We start from the raw sequence: 17,049 nt of genomic DNA, 5'->3' as shown, positions 1-17,049 counted from the left end.
CATAACTCACATTAAGCATTCCACTGAGTGCCTGTATTAGCTGCTCGACCCTTTCCTCTCTTCCTGTCTTAAAAAGTAATTAGATAAAGAGTTACATAAATATTTAAATATTCTGCAGAGGTTTGCTAAGGGAAATGCAAGGTTGGGTCTGATTCCAGGCACTCTTCCCAGTACACTGTCAAATATAAATCATCCTGGGAAACATTTTATTCAGTTTAAGTATTGTGAGGAGGCCACTTTTATTTACAACGTAACTAAAATAGAGATTTACAGAATAAATAAATATCTGATAAGAAAATTTGCAATTTTCCAAAATATTTTTAAACATTTTTTAATTAAGCACTTCCAAGAATGCAGTGTTCTCAGATAAGCATTACACTGAAAATGCTTGAAAAATTATTTTAGATTAAGATTTTGCTTACAAATTGATAGACACTGCAGCCTGTTCAGAAAAATAATTAAGGCATGCCACTCCTATTACTAACATAAAGCATCTAACTGCATCTGTAAAAACACATTTCTCAAGACCTAAAACACTGAGAACCTCAGCCATTACTTCAGAGAAACCCTGATGTACTGAGCTGATATTCAGCAAAGACCACACACATTATTGCCTAAAACCTCAACAAAGAAGGCAAAAGAAACTGTACCAGAGACAGTGCCAGCTTTATACTCTTTGCCACATCCCCACCACCTGTCCTGGAATCATCAAATACATTTTTTTAAAAATTATTTTCCTCCTTTATCTAAAATATTTCCTGAGAGCCTGCAATCCTTGAGACGTTCCAAGGACAGCAGCACTCACTCCAACCCTTTCCACACCGACTATCCCTGTAATCCTGTCCTCGTATCTAAGCCAGCAGGGCACTGCAGAACATGACTAACATCACTAGGTCTGTTCCCTTGTCCTCTCTCCACAGGCAGATGATGTATGAGCATGGAGCATTCTGTTTTTGACAGATCTGGTTCCTTTCTGTGTATGTGCTGCTATGCACTCCCAGGTATTCAGTGACAGGACACATGGCAATGGTTCAAGTTGCAACAGGAGAGGTTCAGAGTGGATGGTAGGAAACATTCGTTTGCTGAGAAGGTGATCACACACTGGAACAGGCTTCTTGGAAGGGTGATCGATGCCCCCAAGCCTGTCAGGTTTACGAGGCTTCTGGACAATGCTCTTAAAAACATACTTTAGCTTTTGGTCAGCCCTGAAGAAGTCGGGCAGTTGGACTACATGATTGTTGTAGGTCCCTTCCAACTTTTATTCTATTCTGTTCTCTCCTATCCTATTCTATCTTATCCTATCCTACCTTATCATATCCTATATTTGATATACAAAACAGCGCAAAAAAGGACACGTTTCCTGTTAACCACATCTGCATTGCCTGCCTTTAAATATTTTTAAATGCAGTCTTTATTGCGGCATTGAGAGAGGAGAGGAATGCTTTAGGCTGGGAAGAAGTCACCTGTCCTGTGTGCACAGTTAGTCCTCGGGTCTGTGTGGTGACTGGAAAGTGCTGCTGCTCAGAAGATAAATGTAATGGGTGCATCAGCATTGCTGCATCAATGTAAAAGTGCAGTGTGAGAATGTTTTGAGATCAGAACTAAGCATAAGGTTTTGGGAAAACAGTTTCCATTATGCAGTTACATGAAATCTTTTACTGGGGTTCAAGGTGGGTAGTATCAACATGTACAGACAGATACTAAAGCAAAGTGTGTGTCCAGAAGTAGAATTGCCACCAATGCAGTTTCAGGTTACAGCCATGCATGGCACTGAGACCTGCAAGCAAAGAGGGACCTCTTCCTCTACATATGCTGGTTTGCTGGCACTGTTTCCAGAGAAGTCCTAGCAGGAGGCAGTGGACAGCTTGGAAGGAAGAGTCCTAACCACCCTCTGGACTCTGGAGTTTAGGTAAATCCTCTGAAAAGTGAATTTTACTCACCATTAAACTCCGTCAGCTTCTGAAGATCTTCTCCAAGCTCTGCAGTGACTGTCAGTGCCTGCTTCACCTTCAGGTTTGTTTCACTGTGACAAACAACATGAGACAAAAACATGAACTGAAAGTCATATGTGAACTGAAAGCTCTCCCTGAAAGTCACTTCTGCTCTTGGGGACAGTCTTCTTCCTTGGACATCTGATGGACTGTGTTACCACATGCCTTTTTCACCTGGCCAGTGCATGTAGATTGTCTCTTTCGGTTGCAAAGACAGAGGAATTCTGGGCATGGTATCATGGTATTAGAGGAGGTGAGGTGAGAGGTGAGGTGTGTATCCTGTCACTCATGACACATTTGACCCCAAGGTATCTGAGCACACAGGAGAGCTCTGGATCTCTCTCATGGTATTCTGATCCTGAAGAGTACTCCAGTCTCGGGACTAGCTAGCTGGGGAGTTTGAAATGCAATGTCAAAAGAATATTGCATTTGTTCAGGGCCTCTTAAAAGTGGTACTTGTATGTGCAAAAGCTACAAGCTCATTTTCAGCAGAAATCAAACAGGGAAAAAGTCCAGAGGGCTGTCTGTAGGGTCTTGGGAGAGACACAATTTCTTGAACTCTCTGGTCTTGCTTATATACAGGCAGTGCAGAAACAGTAGTGCAAATTGGGTCATAAAGATGAGGTCAGATCCAGTTTATTCCAATTAATACAAGTTGCAGCCCTCTGCCTTGTGGCCAGTTGTGTCCTGGAGTGAGCAGCATTTGGAAGCTTTTGCAGTGTACATGCATTGATATTATGGTATAGCAGTCCAAAGGAGATTACTGGATCTATTCATTATGATTATCTCACCCAGATAATCTGTCTAAAAAAAAAAGGGAGATAAAAGAAACAGAAAGCTTCTGCCAGTGACCTGTGATATTGCACAAACGTATGTCTAACTCTCAGTGTTATAACTGTAACTGAAAAATTCCCCTCTAATGTGACTGAAGGAGGCAAAAGTATCCATCGGATGATGTTATTTTCAATATACCTATCCAAAGTTTATTCTACATATTATGAAACCCTGGCTACAAAAGCTATTGCAGGTACACCTGCTGCACCCAGGGTCACCAGGTTTTGCAGTGGTGGCCGTGACTGCACCCAAGGGCCAGGCTCACTTACCCATCCAGCTCAGCTGTCTCGATGTACGTCAGGCTGTGCGGTTCACTGCTTGAGAGTAACAGTAGATCAGCCTGAACACAGACAGACAAGACTTGGCATGAGTTCACACAGTCTGTAGGCGCTGCACCACAGTGCTGCTTGTGGTTACTGCCACACTAAGACTGATTTTCTTGTGAATGATGAGAGTGACAGAGATTAACTGTGATCAGGATAGAGAGAAATGGCACTCACCGTCACAAAGTTGTTGTTTTCTAGTTTTATTATATCCCCCACTTGGACATTCATCCATTTTTGTTCCTTTAACCTGCAAGAAAACTTCTGGTAAGGAACTACATAAAGTGAACACCACTTGGGAGAGCAGTATACTCGTCTCTGCTCCTGGAGCCAGACTTGGGCTGTTGATAAGATGGAACAGGGTCTGCCATGGTGCGTCCTGATCCATACTAAGCTAGCGGACCACTACAGTGCAAAGAACAGCAGTAAAAAGCAGTGGCTTGGGAGACCTGTGCCAGGTTGAGACCAAGTCCCACAATGGCAGCACAGTTCATGTGAACTTTCCTTGTCTCTGGACCGACTACTCCCTTCCTTCTCTTAAAGGGCCACATTGTCTCAGAAAATAAACCTCTCTATTTTGTGTAAGAGACTTCCCAAGCACCTGTGAAAATTGCTGACTGTGTTAGGTTTTCAAAGTGGTATTATCAGCCACAGTAACTGGATGTCAGGAAGGTCAATGCAGGTGCTTTGGCTGTGCATGTGTCTATCTAAGCCAAGTCTGCAGTGGTCTTCACAGCACTAAGCCAGACGTGCACACAGGCAGCCAGCTAGACTGCAAGCACAAATCTAACTAAGTCATGATAACTGTATATGCAAGATCTAGAAGTGAGAAATATCAGGAACTACCTCAAAACAGGACTGGTACTTAAGCTTGAACTCAGCTCAGCCTTGCTTTTTTAATGTTGGTCAGAATTGGGCAGGACCTGCGGTTTCCATTTTTAGAAAAAGGCAGAATGTTATAAAACTTCTGTTTCAATGTGTGTTTCCTAGACGCAGTAACTAATACGTAGTAGACTAAGAAACTGGTTTACTTAGCAGAGAGCACAAAAAGTGTGTTCCTATTCTTCAGTTTCCAGTGTATATATTTTTAACTGTTTGATCATCTGTTGACGCTTACACAACATACTGTTTGCTATCTATAGTATGGAAGTCACCAGAGACTTCACAACTGTCTACAGCCGTGTCCTACACAGAGTTGGACTCCATGGAGCTGCAAGTAAACAGCACATCTGTCTGCCATGAAAGCCAAGGCCTCTTCTTTTGTTTTTCTGCAGGAAAGAATAGTGCTAACAGTGCAATGTCCAAAGCACACAGTTGAAATATTTTTAAGTACGTTTAAGCCAGAAGTTCTACACACACTCAAAGTATCATGACATGTACGAGGGAGTAATTCCAGTTTCTTAATTTCAAATAACTTGTTGATAATGCCTAGTATTGCTCAATGCAAAATAAATGCTGTGAGCATAAATGGACACAGAAGATCACTTTGCTTGCCATCTCTGGGGTAAGGAGTAAAATAACTAAAGCACAAAGTACTGCTTACTTAAACATATATATCCAGGAACGGAAGGAGTTTACTTTTTGTCAGCACAAGGTCACAGCACAGATTGTGGTACTAGGTCTTGGGTTCATTAACTGAACACATAGTCTAAAACTGCACGATGAACGAGTAGTGTGAAACACAATTCAATTTTAAAATGTTTAGGGATTCTCGGGAAACATACACATACACCAAAAAAAAAAATTAAAATATTACTAATAGAATGTTCTTGCCAGTCAGAATTACAGCAAAAATCAAAAAGACTTACATGCCATTGATCAGGACCTGGACCGGGCGGTTGTTGACGTGTTTGTCGCTTTTGTGTCGATTCTGAAAATTGGATCAGTAAGTTAAAAGGCATTTCCAGGAAACCAAGCACACTAGAGCCGTAGGCTGTTCATTAACATTTTAGGTTTCCACCCAGCTGGCTGAATGGGTCAGGCAGATTAGGGTCACAGCTGAGTCAGAGTCTAGTGCATGTTTACACTCGTAACACAGGGCATAACTAGTCTGCAAAGAGCAACAGGCAACATGGGGCTTATTCTTGGAGGGAGGAAGGAGGGTAGAGCCTTATATGTCACTTAACAGACTTCTAACTCGGTGTTGCTTCTGTCCATGTCAGTTTGTAAACACCAGAGAAATTCATTCTTCTGCTTCGATACGGAAAGTGGCCACAGATGTTTTGGCATTGCTCCATAGAGCATCAAAATTATTTTAGTAATGAGAGAAAACCAGATTATAAAATTAGCTCTAATATCACCCCGTGAAGTCATTGGGACTTTGACTATTAGCCCTGTTGGGAGCAAACTTCGGCCAAAGCTAGGCAAGTTTGAAAAATCACAGGTGGGTTGAGCTCTTGCTTCCTACCAAATGTTTTTTTTCCGTATACATTGAGCTAGATGACAGAGGATGAGTTCTCCAAAGTGGAAGCCTAAGAACAGACTTCTGTGCCAGCATCCAGACATATCTATCGGTGACCACATTTTCAAACATGCTGAGTAGTTTCAGAGAAAGTCAATGGGGCTGCTGGGCCGCTCAGCAATATGAAAATTCTAGCTCCTTTTTAGGTAACAAACTGTAGATTTGGGGATCTAATCTCAGACCCCATCTTGGCCACAGACTAGTTCTCCAACTGCCTGCCTCCGGCTGTGTTTAAGTGGTTTGTTTTAGTCACTGCTGAAGTATCACAGGCAAACTCCAAAGTACAGGTCAGAAATCTTACAAAATCATCGATGGCATCTTTTACGCCTGACACAGCCAGCACCAGCACCAGGGGCACCACTGTTGTAAACCAGGCCAGTGAGGAAATCTGGGGAATCAACTGTGGGAAGAAAAGATCTGAGTTAAGAAATTTCCTGCCAGTTCAGAAAACCATTGTTTCCTAATCAAGCTTCAGACAACATTTTTCTGCGGTATCTGAATATAGAATAAAGACAGAAATGCAGCTCTATCCCTGATACGTGACCCCACAAAAGTGGGAGAGCCAGGGAACCCAAGCTTTGCTTACAAACAAGCTGTAATTTAAGTTATAAACTTGGAGCTGTCAAAAAGTGTAGTGGGTTGCTATTTCTTCTTGTTTGTAAAATTAGGACTGCAAAGTCCCCAGTGGATTTCCTTGGAAATACTGACATGGGTAAGCAAAGCCTGCTGTGAGGAACTCAGAGCTATCTGAGCAAAACCAGCTGTGCAGAGCCTTCAAAAGCTTCTGTTCTTTGTTTCAGTAACTCTTAACATTTTGCTGAAGTAAACTTCACATCACCCAACTGGCAATATGCATGTCCCACTGGTCTGTGACAAAGGAGTAGGCAGGCAAGAGTCCCCACAGCCTACACATCACATCCACTCCCAGTGAAGGAATTGATACACCCAGTGCCACAAGGATGGTGTGAGGGGAAAAAATTAAATGGAGCAATATGTAGATATAACAGACTAATGTCTGCCCTCTTTAGACTACCTTGATGTCAAGAGAAAGCTGTGTGCTTTTATATACACTCTCTCCTAGATGGCTCAGCAAAACACACAGTGAAATAATTTAAGGCAAATAGTGTGAAACAGTATGAATTTGACAGACAAACAGCTAGAGTGCAGTACAACAACACAGGAACAGTACTGTCAGCTTGGCTGAAAAGGCATCTTCACTAGTTTGTTGAAAAATATACTATCACTGAAATTTCCAAAATTCATTCCCTGTAAATAAGCAAAGATATATGTGGTCTTCTGCAGGCTTGACCACATTTTACCTATGCTTTTTTTGAGCTGAAATTGTAAAAAAAGCATTTGAAATGAGTTATTTTGCAAATTTGTGTGCACTGGAATGGCCAAATTTAAAATATCATCCTTAAAACACAATCAAACTTATACCCTTTTTCCTGATAATGTGTGCTCTGATATGACTCAACAATAACAGAGTGCACTGCTGTATTTTAGCAAAGTGCAAAGGGTCGGAAATCCTGGTATCAATTTCTCCAGTACGTTCAGCTTTCAGGCAGAGTATTATTACCAGCAGCAATGAGCAAGGTGCAACTTAACGCCACTATGATCCACAGGGTTCAACAGTGTCACCAGTGTCTGAGACACTCCATATTGGACACCTTCCTCAGCCTGAAGCAGGGAGCAGCAATATTCCCCTTTATTCGAACTACCCACAACATTGAGCCTTCCTGATGTTAACTCCTTCCCGCCCAGGGAAACAGCATAGGTTATACATTTATTCTTCTTGCTGTTGCCTTTGAGACTGCCAATGGAATCTGCCTTAAAATCTATTGGGAAGAGACAACTTGGCTTTATACTACAGAAGGAATAAGTAATGCAAATCTGAGGACAGCCAGGAGCAGTCAGATGTAGACACAAAGGGGCAGTAGGACATGACATGAAAAGTTGCACAATTTGTTGAAAAGTTTAATTAAATTTTTTTCTTCATTTAGTTCAAATCCTCATATGCAAAGTTAAGAGACAAAATTGCTTTTTCTCTGCCCTACTTTCTATCTCCTATAAGGTTTTACAAAGACACTAATTCACAACAGGGATATAACTTGCTCTTCATTACATCTGTCAAACATAGACTGGCTTTGATAACAAAGAACACAAGCTGCTGGAAACAGCACAGTGAAGTCATACCTGCAAAATCAGCAAGAAAAGAAAGTAGGCATTGGCTATTCGCTGAAACTGTTCAAACAGGTTGAGAGGCAGGAAAGTGAAGAAATTGTATTTCGATGTTTTAATTGAATTGTTCTGTAAGGAAAAAAATATAAGGAAAATAAGTAGGATTGGTAAAACAGGAAACAAAATTACAGCACAACACATTTCAACTGTGTTTTACTTGCTTATATTTAGCAATAGCATTGTTTCCAAAAGCAGCTCAAAAAACGTTTCCTTTTCCCCCACACAATCATGCCAAGCCTGGATAAACAGAGAATTCCTTTTGGAACTGGTGAAAACATGATGCTCAGTTTATGCCAGTGCTGATACAGGTACATATAGTTACTCACAAAGAGATACATTTTCACTTTATTAATAGTCTTCTTACACATGCACAAATAAAATTAAGAACTGTAACCAGCACACAAACAATTTTGTTGTCAGAATCTACAAAGCGGTGTTAGAAAACACATGCCAGGTCAACCATCTGCAGCTTGCCTGAGACTCTGAAGCACACATCAACTGGACATCTCCACAGGAACTAAAGGTCCTCTCGTGAGCAGAATACGACATTATTATTATTTTCGGCTGATTCAGCAACCTTTCAGCTCAGCAACTTCAAGAGGTGGCTTGTTTCTATTCCACAAAGATCACCTGAATGTGGTGTTTTGCAAACAGCCACAAACACCAGAACTCGCTATTTCAGCAAGCGAGTTGCAGCTCTGTTCCCCATTTCCAGTTTCCTTTTCTAATTGCAGATGGCCCCTCCAGCCACAAGAAGCAGCTGCTCCCCTGTCTGTCTTCTGCAAACCAAAGACCCAAGCTCTAGATTAATGAACTGGGCATTTTCTCCTGCAAAGCTCGGAGAACTCTGGTCCAATACTTGATACCAGCCAGTCAGGCTCAATCCATCATACTGAGCCCACCAGCTTGGGCTGTCCCTTCAGTTTTCGATGCTAGACTTTCTTTTCATACGAAGTTTAACAGGCACTCATTCAGGTTTAGTCCTGGAAGGATTTATGTCATCTGTTCCCAGCACATCTAAAATTCCCCCCCACCCTGAAGCTCTCAAGATGATCCCTATTAACCCCCTCCCAGGTAACCTAAGATATGACAGCACAAGGAGGCAGATATGAAGTGCACTGTCATTCCATAATAGGTTTGCTGGTTCAACAGAAGTGAAAATGGTGAGTGCAATATTGTAAGAGCCTTTAGATATTGCTTAACTGGTGGGAGGACAGAAGTTACTAAGTATGAATCACAGCCCACTTCTAAATCCCTGCATTAATCCACGATCTCAACATCTACACTGGCACACATCAGCATTTTTCCACCACTAAATCAATTACTTAAGATTACCAGTGTAAGGTGTGTAGGGGGGAAGCTACTCCATTTTAGGCAGTTACTGGATTTCTTTATGCTCAGACACAAAGTACAGCAATGTTATTCAGCATTAACTTCATGTTTTATCCCTAGGACAAGCTGAATGAATAAGTCTCTAAAAGGGCAGAAATGGAAACACTCTTCATGGAAGAGCTAGAGAAATCCTCCCATTGATTGCACTCCAGCAAGAAAGGATATTTATCAAAAATCATCATATAAACAATATTGCCTCTCTTCTGGCATTGCATAGCCACCCTCAAGTGTCATTAACTCTGTGTCATGACACATAGTTAAATTTGGTTTATTTCAAAATTCTTTACCATGGGATATGTATTGCAGACAGCCTCCATGGACACTGCTGAAACAGAAGCAAAGGAATAGCAGCATCCTCTTCAAACCCAGCATAATGAGAACTAAACTGCTTGACATGACTGTGTCCACCAGACACAGAGTCTAGCAGATTTTTTAATAAAAACTGGATCTAAATATCCTCCTGCCCACTTTTCTGAAGAAAAGTATCACGGTCATTTACTTTAAAAATAAAAAAAAAATGAAACAGAAAACAGTAGCTGCAGGAAAAAGTATGTGGAGAGGACCTGACCTTTGTGCATCAACAGATTTCAGAGGGTCACATACAACATGGGAAAAACTACTCAGTAAACACTCAGATAAAGTTCATAGATCTTTGCCTGCAAAAATCTCAGAGGGGAATAAGAAAAGAATGGGAGTGGTTTATTTCAAATCCTGTCTTCTATTTCTGTCCATTAGTTACGTCAGGAAAACCACCGAATGAACCACAGCCATTCACTTTGTTTCCTATTGCCATTAGGCATGGTAAAAACCCCAGACATAACAGCTTCCAAATGCTTAACTACAGGAATCTGGATATCCAATGTATTCTCCGTAGTTGTTCAAGATCATGATACTGTTGGGCACACACTGTCTTTTGGGACACTGGAACACTTCAGACCTCAGAATAAGGACAGGGAGTATTATCATGGATTTTCTCATTGTTCTGGAATCTATAATTAAAACTAATCACCTGAAAAAAACCCTCATAACTACTATGAAGCTTTCTAATTCAACACATAACTTGTTCATGGACCCCAAGGGCTAAAAGAATATCAATGGTAAATTATAATGACAAACTAGGGAAACCTTCAGCCTTTCCAGTTCAAAGCTTTGCATTCCCACATCATGGATACAGTTGAACTCTCTGCAAGGTATCACAGAATCACAGAATGGTTTGGGTTGGAAGTGACCTTAAAGATCGTGTTGTTCCAATCCCCCTACCACGGACAGGAACACCTTCCACTAAACCAGGTTGCTCAGAGCCCCATCCAGCCTGGCCTTGAACACTTTCAGGCATGAGCCATCCACAGCTTCTCTGGGCAACCTGTGCCACGGCCTCACCACCCTCATGACAAAGAATTTCTTCCTAGTATCTAATCTAACTGTACTCTTTCAGTTTGAAGCCATTCCTCCTTTCCCTGGCACTACATGCTCTTTATAGAAGTCCTTCTCCATCATTTTTGTGGGGTCCCTTCAGTTACTGGGAGGCCAAAATCAGGTCAACCTGAAGCCTTCTCTTTTCTAGGAACAAGTCCAGTTTACTCAGGTATCATTTATGTTTTCATGGAACACTACAGGGCTGTGTGCTTTGATAGCTCAGGCTCTTGGTTGACTACAGGGAAATCTCAGTTCATCTTTGCTCTTGATCTTACCTTTCTATGTGATGCTGAACACCATCACCCCCTGTTACTCTTTTGAGCTGTTCCAGAACGTGACTCTGGGGTGGGAGGGGTGCTTTGGGAACCTACAGCACCGCAGTGTGTTAAATACTCCATATGCAGCCATCATTTTATAAGCAACGCCTCTAATACATCATCTGCCTCACATTCCCCGTGCTCTGCCTTCAGCGAGGGAGACTCCCATAGAGAAAAAGTCGTGGAGAGGAAAAACCTTTTTAACAGCAACTAGGTGTTGAGAGGCCTTACCAGAACTTCTGGTTTTCCTATAGATTTATAAAAATCAACAGCTAAGCAAAGCAGCCCTATGGGCTAAGCACAAAGATGGGAATGGGGAGCTTTACTCTTACTCCCAGATTTGCCCTAGACTTCTGCTTTTCTGAGGGCAGTCCCTGCATGCACCTGTGTCCTAAACGGACAGGTTTGAGCGTGGTTACCCACCGTCAGCCTCAAGCTCTCCAGATGCGAAGTTTGACACCAGAGCAACGTTGTCTGTGGGTGAGGGATTATTCTCATCTGCTCTTTTCAGGGGCTAGATTCACACCTCCTGGAGGTGTGACTCCACCAAAATGCTGTCCCTAAGAATAGTGCTCATCGCGCCACAGTTACACAAGTCCAGATCTGGAGGATGAGCTGTTACTTTGGGGGTGTTTTCAGAAGCCCGCCTGTGACGTCCGACTGCAGGCAAAACTCAGCAGATGGTTCCTACCTTTGTTCGCTGAGCAAACAAATCATCTCCTCGCCACAAAAGTCACTGGAAATAAGAGACACTGCTGCTTTTGTGGCTAGATTATGGGGGACTAAAGGGTATGGCAGGGTACTGACCCTCTGAATTTATACCCCTGGTTCAGTGAAATAATAGTTCCCAGTAGCTGGACAAACTAGCCCAAAGCAAATTTTAGCAAAACTTCAGCAATCCCACAGGGAGGTGTTATGCCACAACACGTGGCAATTTCCCTGGTACCCGTGTAGCACTAGGTACAGACCAATGAACAGCTGAGAAGCAGAAATGTCTTTCCCAGGTGTTTTGATAAAGCCTTGCAAGGAGGCAGTGGGAGCACAATTCCATGGCATTTTGTTTGACTGCAGCAGCACTACTGGAAAGCATGCAGATGCTATAAAGCGAATATGTGACCATAGGGCTGTGAATGTGCTCAGGAAGATATTTAACAAACTCATGTAGCAGTGCACATGGTGCCACAGAGGCTTTGTTTCCACAGGGAGTACAGAACAGTCAGATCAGATCAGTTTTAAGCCTTCAAATTTCACTGCCTTATTCCTGACTGAGAAAGGCCAACAGGATGTAATGGTGTTAATCTGGTCCCTGTAAAGGTCCCTGTAAAAAAATAAACTCCCAGGAGTAAAAGACTGGCCAAACACCAGAAATAAAAATAACTAAAACCAAACAACAATTTTTGGTCTTTTTTCCCCTTTTTTCTTTTTTTTTTCTTTTTTTCTTTTAACGCAGAAACAATGGGAATGTCTTACATTATCTAACCCCTCAGCCCCCTCTTGGCAGTACTAATAAAACGAGCTCCAGGATCTCATCACATATTCGGTATTCCAGGAAAGTCTCTAGGAAAATGTGGTCATTGGTTGTGTTTTCCTATGTTGTTCCTTCTGCCTGCTGTTATCCCATTTACTGAGCAGTTAATCATCCCTGTGGCGAGTGTCCTCATCATGGTGGTGCAAAGGAGGACACAGAGGTGCCAAGGCTTGACAACCTCATGTCATTACTCACAGGTGGGCCAAGCACAGGACCTCATCCTCTTTGACCACACTGTGTTCTCCCCTGGCTCGGCTCAGTAGCTGGAGCTGCTGCCTGGAAGGAAGGAGTAGAGAAGGGCAGGGCACTGCTGAGTGGTGCAAAGGAGGCAAACTCCCTACCACTGTACTCTGTTCATTAGGGTCTCATACAACAAGATTCCCAGCTAGTATGGTCAGAGTTTTGTCCCCATGAGGTCTAGTCTGATGAAGAGTGAAGGACTTGGTCCTAAGAAGAATATACAGACTTCAGTGAAGTTCACATCTGGCACAGCTCAACCTTAACGTGCTTATCAGGGCTGTAATATGCCTTAAGGGCCTTGACCTCACCTGGTGTCTCCATCCACAACCGCAGGAGCTCATTTTAGCCCAGCCTTGAGCCTTCTATCCTCACCTAAGCTACACTGTAGGAGTCCCTCTCTCCAGACTGACATCTGTCCTAGTTTTCCAGATAGACCTATCCAGCTCTACCTCCTGAATGGACCTTGGATTTGTCACACAGACTACTGCTCCTTCCTGGCTCCCCAGGCGGGCCCTGGACCTGGTTCATCACCTCACCTTGTCTGGGATGGTCAGGATGGGCCCCATTACCAGCATCCTGCCTTGTCTCCCTCAGCCAGATGCTGCAGGACTGCACCCTGGTCAGTGAGGGCTCTGCCTGAGCTGGGATCACCTCCACACGCACTCCCAGCTTGGCCCTCTTGTAGGGCAGCCCTGCTCTGGCTGCTCCCTGGCAGTGCCTCAGCTGGTCTTTATATGAATCCAGCTAACACCTTTCTAAATGCAGGAGCACTGCAGGTTGCTGCTGCATCTATTCCTTCAGAGGCTGCTCAGACCACTTGTCACTTGATCAGACGATGCTCCCTTCGGTCTTGAGCATGAAGGACACTGGGAGGCATTTGAAGCTTGAGATGGGAAGACAGGGCAGCTGGTGCCACTACCCTGACCACTTTGATAAGGTCCTTGAGGATAACCTACAAGGCATCCTTCTGAGATCAAAGCATGCAGAGAACGTGCTTCAAAAGCAGAGTCTGAATCCACTACTGGAGCTCCCTGCTCTCTGAGTAAATTTCAAAGAGATAAGAACCCAGCTGCTGATCCAGCCAAGGGCAATGTGTATTGGCCATAGGAAGTTATATACATCCCTCCTATTTCACTAAAGACTTTATCAGGTGACCCAAGAAAACAGAAGCAGAGTCCAAGTGGCCCCCTTGCTGCTGGTTTGACAAAAGAATGTTTGACCCTGAATCCTGATCCAAGATGAAATTTGTCATTGACTCATAGGCCCTGAATTTCCTCTCCTATTGTCTGAAAGCCAATTTCAAAGTTGTTTTCACAGCCCTTCATGATGTCCCAGTGCAGCTGTGCTAAATTCCAATGTGAAAGCGAAGAAATAAAAGGGAACTGGGATCAGAGCAAACATTAAAAGCCTTTAGAAGAGATTTCCTTCTTGAGAATGCTGATGTAGAGCCCATCGTGGTGGACCCACATGGGCAGTCTCCTCTGTAGCTGTGCTGGGGACAGTGCGGACAGACTGGGGACAGTGCAGACAGATTAAACTGACTCAGATAAGAACCTTGATTAAAGCCCTTAAATCTTTCTGTACCACATCTGCCACCCTGCTTTTCACTTTATTTACACAGACAAACCTCTTACTGAATTCAAGAAGGATCTTTCCACTGGCAGCGTGAATAAACATGGGATTAGGACTTGACTTCTCATTTTTACTGACCTATATTGAGTCCTTTTTTGTGCTGTTCCAAGTGCCTTTGCATGCCACTCATTCACACTTGGTTTCTGAGTCATTCCTAACTAATTTTGTCAGCTGGTGGGTAGTACCTACCTTCACGCTCAGCCCTTCCAGTTAACTGCACAGCACTTTGTTTTGAATTTAGTTTTATTTTCTAACCCTCCTGCTCAGCTAGAGAGGCTCCGTGGCTGGAGGAGCATGGCAGGGACACTCTGCAGTTTAGCAACTTGTGTATTTTCTGATGAGCTCTGGAAGGGAATTTGCCCTCTGAAGTTTTCTGCGAGTTCTGGTGTGATGGATCTGGACATGCCCTTGCACGCATTGGCTGACATGGCTTTCCACAGTGCAGCATCAGGATCCTGCAAAGCTGGTTTCAGCATATTCAGGAGTCTCACTTCATACCAGGAGGGCCAGCTTTCAGCAGCTGCCAGAGCTGATGTCACACACAATAGAGTTTTCAAGTCTTTATCAGCTCCTCTTTTCTCCCTTCACAGATATCCTGTAAACTTTGCATCGGGAAGGGACAAAGTCCCACCAGGGATAGCGATATTCAGGGACAACACACCCACCTCTGGTTGTACTTTCCCACTTCCCTGTTCTCACTGAGATTAAAGGAGGACAAAGCATATCTGTACCTTTGATCTATGCCTACATAATAGAGACTCTCCTTTTAGCGAAAGGCTCAAACCTTCACACCAGCTGGGACGTGGAGCCTGGCTGCAGCAGTAAGGCAATACACAACAGCTCAGTTTGCATTTCCCTTTCTTTTTCCTTACTGGCCTTTCTCAGTAACTGCCTCACCCTAAAGAAACATTTACTGCCTCATCTAGCATTGTTACAAGAACCTGTTCTATAGGTTTCACGGCTAATGTGGCCTTAAGTTACCAAGTAAATTAAACCTCACTCCTGCGGCTTTTACTGTCTAAAATACTTTGTAATATTGGTGAGTTTCCTTTGGATCTTGGTGGGTTTTCTTTCTCCTTGGACCACATCCACGTGCTTAGCAGTGCAACCCCATGATGTTCAGACAAATCTGAACGTTAGGAAGGGGCCCAAATCTGACCTTTGCCTGGAAGAGCTAACTTTTAGGAGCATCATGTGTACGTTTATGGGAGGGTACCAGGAGACTATTTCTCTTTTTGGCATTTGCAGATGCATCCAGCAATCTATAGCATGGGATCTGAAGCAATTTATGAGCAACGTTAGTCCTTTTCATACGCCATAGGAATGCAGGGTTAAACAAACTGAACTTTGGCCAGGACTTACTGGAAATAAGTAGCCCAGGAGAGGATGTACAGCTGTTACAGTTAGGGCAGTGCTTGCATCACCACCTAAGGTCTGTTAGTACCTCACCATCCACTTACCACTGGAAGGCTTGTCTCTTTTGTGGCAGTTTTCTGGATTTCCTAAGCCTCAGTCTACACTGGACTCCTGAAATCATGAGCCAGAGCTGACTAATATGAGGGGCAGGATTACTGAAACTCACTGCCAAGTTTTAACAGATTATACTGAGCTAGCTTTTTGGCTGCCTTCACTTGAACACCTAATCATAAACTTATGGAAATTCTGAAGAGTTCTTAAAGTCATCTACTTAAGTGTGGCTATTTGCAAATCCCTGGGCATGTAAGCAATCAGCTGGGAAGCAGTGTCATGCAAAGTCAGTTTTATGAATGGCTTTTCACAGAAATAGGCTCGAAACCAGAAGAGTTGCTTGTTCTCTCTACCCTGACACCAATGCCCATCTCCCTCCTACTTTCCTGCTCCCTTACAGCACATAGCAATCACTCAATGGAAGATGACAAATCCATATGTAGTGGTAACACCCACCCCACTATGCTATGGGCAGGTTCTGTGCAAATCAAGTGCACTTTCCCAGTCTCAAATCACCAGTCTTGATAAGACATTCACATTGCATAGTCCTTTACATATATTAACTTCCATCTATTTCACATTCAGGACTCATGCAGCAGCTCTGGACCTTCGAAGACTCTAACCTGTGTTATGTAGTTTGTGGAAGAAAAATGACCACTGAAAACCATCCAGCTAATGTTGCCATTAGTCCAATCTGTTGGCAAGTCAGACTGTTGACCTCATGAGAAGTTACAGTGTTCTAAAATTATGAGTTTTTTTAGATTTAACCAAGAAAAATACTTGTAAGTAACTGAATCATTAATTTCACCACTGGAATTCAGATATTCAGAGGAGAAAAATGCACAAAATTAATTTCACTATTAACTGGCAGCTGCAAACACTTTGAAAGAATTCAGCTTCAGGATGGCCTCCTGGAGGGGATGACCCTGGGGCCAGGCAGGACACGTCTAGTGGTTGAGCTAGCCCTCCTCCTCACATTGCATCAACAAATGTTGCACATGCTTCAGAAATCAAGTTGCTGAAGGGGCTCCCTGGCACATTAGCCTGGCACATCTCGGTCACAGCCAGCCCGTGTCAAGGCCTTGGAGTCACAGATTTAACTGCACAATGTGAACCTAAGTAGGCTGTTAAGGAGTTGGCAAAAAAGCTGGCAGGAAGCCACAAGGGCCAGATTCAAAACCTTCCTGACAGAGAGGATTTCACTCCA

The 17,049-nt window shown here is 43.2% G+C and overlaps 1 protein-coding gene across 1 annotated transcript in view; it reads right to left on the bottom strand.

Moving 5' to 3' along the window:
* The window catches only part of LOC114002464 (phospholipid-transporting ATPase FetA-like), a 74,921-nt gene that overhangs the window by 45,290 nt on the left and 12,582 nt on the right, over nt 1-17,049 (bottom strand). The window contains exons 3-8 of the mRNA XM_027748433.2: nt 7,806-7,919; nt 5,911-6,009; nt 4,957-5,018; nt 3,326-3,398; nt 3,095-3,165; nt 1,941-2,023 (exon numbers count right to left, since the gene is read on the bottom strand). Coding sequence (XP_027604234.2) covers nt 1,941-2,023; nt 3,095-3,165; nt 3,326-3,398; nt 4,957-5,018; nt 5,911-6,009; nt 7,806-7,919 — 502 coding nt within the window. The remainder of the gene's footprint in view (nt 1-1,940; nt 2,024-3,094; nt 3,166-3,325; nt 3,399-4,956; nt 5,019-5,910; nt 6,010-7,805; nt 7,920-17,049) is intronic.

The sequence above is a fragment of the Pipra filicauda genome, unplaced genomic scaffold (genome assembly GCF_003945595.2).
Source record: "Pipra filicauda isolate LSUMZ 115617 unplaced genomic scaffold, ASM394559v2 scaffold513_size392548_pilon, whole genome shotgun sequence".
Lineage (NCBI taxonomy): Eukaryota > Metazoa > Chordata > Aves > Passeriformes > Pipridae > Pipra > Pipra filicauda.
Note: the sequence above shows the minus strand (reverse complement) of the source record. Positions and strands in the feature narration are given on the sequence as shown.